The 4,801-nt window shown below is 39.2% G+C and overlaps 1 protein-coding gene across 1 annotated transcript; it reads left to right on the top strand.

Moving 5' to 3' along the window:
* The first annotated feature begins 387 nt into the window (after positions 1-387).
* On the top strand, positions 388-2,992 carry LOC311037550 (dicarboxylate carrier UCP2-like). Its single transcript, XM_084046755.1, has 8 exons — positions 388-479; positions 808-955; positions 1,155-1,354; positions 1,574-1,775; positions 1,865-2,059; positions 2,198-2,299; positions 2,399-2,588; positions 2,823-2,992. The coding sequence occupies exons 3-8, from the start codon at positions 1,229-1,231 to the stop codon at positions 2,935-2,937; spliced, it is 930 nt and encodes a 309-aa protein (XP_083902881.1). The 5' UTR covers positions 388-479; positions 808-955; positions 1,155-1,228; the 3' UTR covers positions 2,938-2,992.
* The last annotated feature ends 1,809 nt before the right edge of the window (positions 2,993-4,801 follow it).

Here is a 4,801-nt window from a genome sequence, read left to right as displayed (position 1 = left end):
TATTTAGCAGACTTTAAGATTATGTGTATATTATTTTCCAATTGGCACTGTGAAAAGGCTATACAAACAACACTCACTGTACCATTATGTAAACGGAAGGCATAAGCATGCATGGAATCCAGACAGGCCTCTCTGGCTGATTGGCTATATACAACAACCAATGGGAACATGAGTCAGCATGTGATGTTGAGGCAAACAGTTTCTAGGAAAGTATAGTAGGCTATTTTAGTAAATAAAATAGCCGGCCGTGTCCTGTAACATGATATAATAATAAACATAGCAGGAGCACTGTGTGACCAGCTTATCATGCTTAAATATGGCATGGATCTGAGGTACCTGCTGCATAAATTGAGGAGCTCCTTCAGTGTTACAACTGTAGCCATACAACAAAGGACTAAGGACAACTGGCAAGGATTTATTAAGGATATATTTGCCTTATTATACTGGATAATAATTTGACATGGAATTACTTCAATAAGGTAAAAACTGCTATTTCAATTAAGTGACATTAATTTATTTATGGGATTATATTTTATGCACCTGATTTCATTTTAATAGACAGTCTGCCATTGTATACACATTATTCATTGTTATTTATTGTGTCAGTTATAAGGAAGGAAGTTTTCTTATTTTTGTCACTAGCTTTAGTTGTAACTTAGTGCTGTAATAATTTATGGGGGATAGTATATAGGGATATCAATAATGTATATGTTATCTTATTGTAATACATGAACCGTGTTTAATTACAACGACACAGGCCTTCTTGAATTATCATAATTCAGTGATGAATGTGGTTCATTTCAACAGGGAGTAATGTATGCTGGTTTGCTTAGTTGAAGATCAGTTTATGGCCAAGACATCTCAAGAGAATATCAGACTTACAAAGAGAAAGAGAAAATCAACAAGTTTACCACAGTGAACAACTTGAATAATTCTTCTTTGCCTTCACTCACAGGTATGTACAACAATTCAATTATTTTAAGATTAAAAAAATAATAATGATAAGAAATAACAATAACAATAAACTAACTATGCATAGTTATCAACAGAGAACATTGCGCTGTTGTGCTCTCTTTGTCATGAATCCATTGGAATGATTCCTGTATTTATGAGCTGATTAGTTTGTAAGGGACATCTCATCTCTGTCTCCTTAGATATACAAAGAGGGCAAAAATACACCATTAATTAACCCAAATCCTGTGAACACCCCACCAATCCCAGCACAGCAATGGTTGGCATACAAGCCACAGACCTGGCACCTTCTACTACCATCAAGTTCTTTGGTGCAGGCTGTGCAGGCTGCTTTGCTGATCTTGTCACCTTTCCCCTGGATACTTCTAAAGTCAGACTACAGGTTAGATGCACTAAGAATGTATTCATTTATTTTTAGAAAGGTTTATTTTCAGTTTTCCACATAAGCAATCAAGCTTTTTTATATAATAAATTGAGTATTGCAAGCAGCAATATCTAATTCTTAGTCTATTTAAAATAAACCATATTATTCTCCAGACAACATTCTAATAGTTTGTTTCTCAGCATCATACTGTATGTACTGTATCATTTTAATTCACAGATCCAAGGTGAATCTCAAACAAGGAGCAATGCTATAAAGTATCGGGGGGTTATTGGTACCATCACGACAATAGTGCGAACGGAAGGAGCCAGAGGCCTTTACAATGGCCTGGTGGCAGGACTCCAGAGGCAGATGCTCTTTTCCTCTATCCGTATCGGTCTCTACGACTCCATGAAGCAGTTCTACTCTCGAGGCTCAGAGAGTGAGTTTCCATACACACCTGAGTAGCATGTGTTGACCCCCTTGATTCACTGTGACTCATTCATCTTAAATCATTATACTCTTCTTCAGATGCTGGGATCGTTGTCCGGCTCATGGCAGGTAGTACCACAGGAGCCTTGTGTGTGATTGTTGCACAGCCCACAGATGTGGTGAAAGTACGTTTCCAAGCCCAGGGTCTGACTGACGGTGAAAAAAGATACCGTGGCACCATGGATGCTTACCGGACGATTGCTCGTGTTGAGGGAGTGCGGGGCCTTTGGAAAGGTACCGGTCATCTTAAATGAAGATGTCCACATTCCATGATTATTATTTTTTTCTTTTCATACGTACTGATGTCATAGGTCCATTGTCTTGATGGTTCCTGAATGCCTGATCCTATCACCTCTCTGTTTCTGCTCTAAGGTACCATACCAAACATAGCACGTTGCGCCATTGTGAATTGTGCAGAGCTGGTAACCTATGACATGTTCAAGGAGCTCATCCTGAAGCATAACCTCATGACAGGTGAGACAGATAAGAAAAACAAGAAATGATCATTCCAGTGACAGCCATAGTATAAAGTAATGTGAGGCTGGTGTAATTGAATGTGTCATTTACCCACAGATAACATGCCGTGTCACTTCACGGCTGCCTTCATAGCGGGGTTCTTTACAACAGTTGCGGCTAACCCGGTGGATGTAGTCAAAACACGTTACATGAACTCAGGCTCAGGCTCAGGACAGCAGTACAAGAGTGCCATACATTGTACTGTCACAATGCTGACAAAGGAGGGACCCACAGCTTTCTATAAGGGGTAAATACATCATCATGTTCACATAAAGTACACGCTAAATCCTGTGTGTTAATTTAATTACAAAAGTGTTCAAATGGATCCTTTGGTTCGATTTGTACTCTCTCAGAGTTACATACCGCTAAGGGTCAATTGTTTACACTAGTTTAAATAAAAACTCATGATTTTCTGTATAGTACTGCATATTAGAATTGAAATGTACACTTCTTCACTTGTCTTGTATTTTGTCTGCTTCAGGTTCATACCGTCGTACGTGCGACTGGGGGCTTGGAACATTCTGATGTTTGTGTCATATGAACAGATTAAGCGAGCGATGACCAGAGCACAGCAGTCCTGGGAGTCTCCATTCTGACCTCATTCTTCCGTGTAATTACACATTTCTCAGACAGAGCTGTGCAGGCAAGGACGCCAACTCTAAAGGCTACTCCGTCGTGCGGCCGCGTTGTTCGACAAACATGACATGTTAGGCCCAAGTTTCACAACAGCACAGTCGTTATGTGGTGCCACCGGAGCTTCATGAATGCAGATCCTCTCACAGGACTTCCGATGTGAATGTGTTGTTGAATACAGGTGTGATTTCACCGCTTAGCATTGATTTGTAAACATGAGTCTAAAGCCTATACTAAAAGGGCTGCAATGGAGCAATGGAGTAAATTAGAGAAGACTCTTGGATCTGCTCCACTGATAGTGAAGGTGGACAATGTGTCAAGCTGTCCATGAAGTCTGTAAGATGACGTGGTATTGTGAAAAAGTAGCATGACATTTTTGTCTAAAAGTTAAAACTATGACTTTTCTGACGATGTCAAAGGTTAGAACCACATTTGCTGTGATTATTTCGCCAAATATTGATTGAAGTGATTGAAGATTTTAACTTTTAACTAACAGAATTGCACTGTAAGGAATGGGGTATATATTAATGTAAAATGTTAAAAAGTTTATGGTGTACTGTAAATACTGTAAGTAGGTTTATATTCATCAATGTCACTGTTTACAGAGCTGTTTGCTCATCATTGTGAAAGTATGGCTTGTTGCTGGCAATAAGACATGTACTTACTTTATGGAAAATGTATAACCCAATAAAGCTTTAACATAAATTGGGTCTATTGTCTGGGATTAATTTGTATCTCATCTTAACCTACAGTACCTCATAGACTAGTTGATTGTGGTATTATTGAATATTATGATGAATAGTAATAACATTGCTTGTGTAACTGAAGCAGTAAATGAGATTACTTGATGAAATATTGGAAAGCTCTTTTCAGAAACACAGGAATATTGGGAATGAATACCTTCAGAATACATTCGATATCCATATTCATTCAGTACATATTCTTGTTTATTTAGCATACCTATTGCAGTGTGTCAGTGACAATTTAACTAGAAAAGACCTGACAATAAATACATATATGTTTATATTTATATATATGTAGGTATGGGGGGTATTGTGATAAAGATTTGCAGAAAAAATGACATGCAGTATTGTCAAAGCCATATGAAGCTTGTACCACTGCACAAAGAAGAGAAATATACTGTAGCGATGATGACCTTGATTTTCTCATGTCTTAGGATAAGAATGAAGTGTTCAGTCCATATGGACAATAGATGGATGTTACACACACACGCACGCGCACGTGCGGGCGTGTGTGTGTGTGTGTGTGTGTGTGTGTGTGTGTGTTTGGCACCATCACCACAATGGTCCGTAAAGAGGGAACATTGTGAGCCTTTACAATGGCCTGGTGGCTGGACTCCAGAGGCAGATGACCTTTGCCTCTGTCCGCATTGGTCTTTATGACTCTGTAAAACAAAGTTACTTTGTTGTCAGTGTCGCTCACAGAAAATAGCAGTTTTTCAGTTGTTTGTCGGTGAGCAATGCCGTCGTGTGATGAAGTGAAGAATAAACTAGGAAAAGTGCTCCCCGGAGCACAGGTCTCCGGCAAGTCTGGTAGGTTGTTGTGGGCCAGCAATATTCAGAATTCATTATAGAGGTTTGTGGAATCTGCTGTGTTCATGATTTGAGGCATTTTGTAGATTTGGTAATCCGGATGGACTATAAAAAAATCGGACAGATCCGTCTTGTTTTGCAAAAATCGGCCTGTGGCGCTATAATAGGCCAATGTGAAAAGGGTGGCATTTCTTCCTCTGCCTTGCACACCAATCGGGAACTGTGTTCATGATTTGAGGCATTTTGTTCAAAGTGAACCACTCCTGCAAACTAT

The sequence above is a fragment of the Gymnoscopelus microlampas genome (assembly GCF_963454915.1).
Source record: "Gymnoscopelus microlampas genome assembly, chromosome: 21".
Classification (NCBI taxonomy): Eukaryota; Metazoa; Chordata; class Actinopteri; order Myctophiformes; family Myctophidae; genus Gymnoscopelus; species Gymnoscopelus microlampas.
The sequence above is the reverse complement of the archived record's forward strand: the minus strand, read 5'-3'. Positions and strand labels throughout refer to the sequence as shown.

What these genes read in the sequence shown, in the direction of transcription:
- LOC311037550 (XM_084046755.1), top strand. Translation starts at nt 1,229, where the DNA reads ATGGTTGGCATACAAGCCACAGACCTGGCACCTTCTACTACCATCAAG. An exon ending in CTTCTAAAGTCAGACTACAG is followed by an intron (nt 1,355 to 1,573) that starts GTTAGATGCACT and finishes TTTAATTCACAG; the next exon opens with ATCCAAGGTGAATCTCAAAC. An exon ending in CCCACAGCTTTCTATAAGGG is followed by an intron (nt 2,589 to 2,822) that starts GTAAATACATCA and finishes TGTCTGCTTCAG; the next exon opens with GTTCATACCGTCGTACGTGC.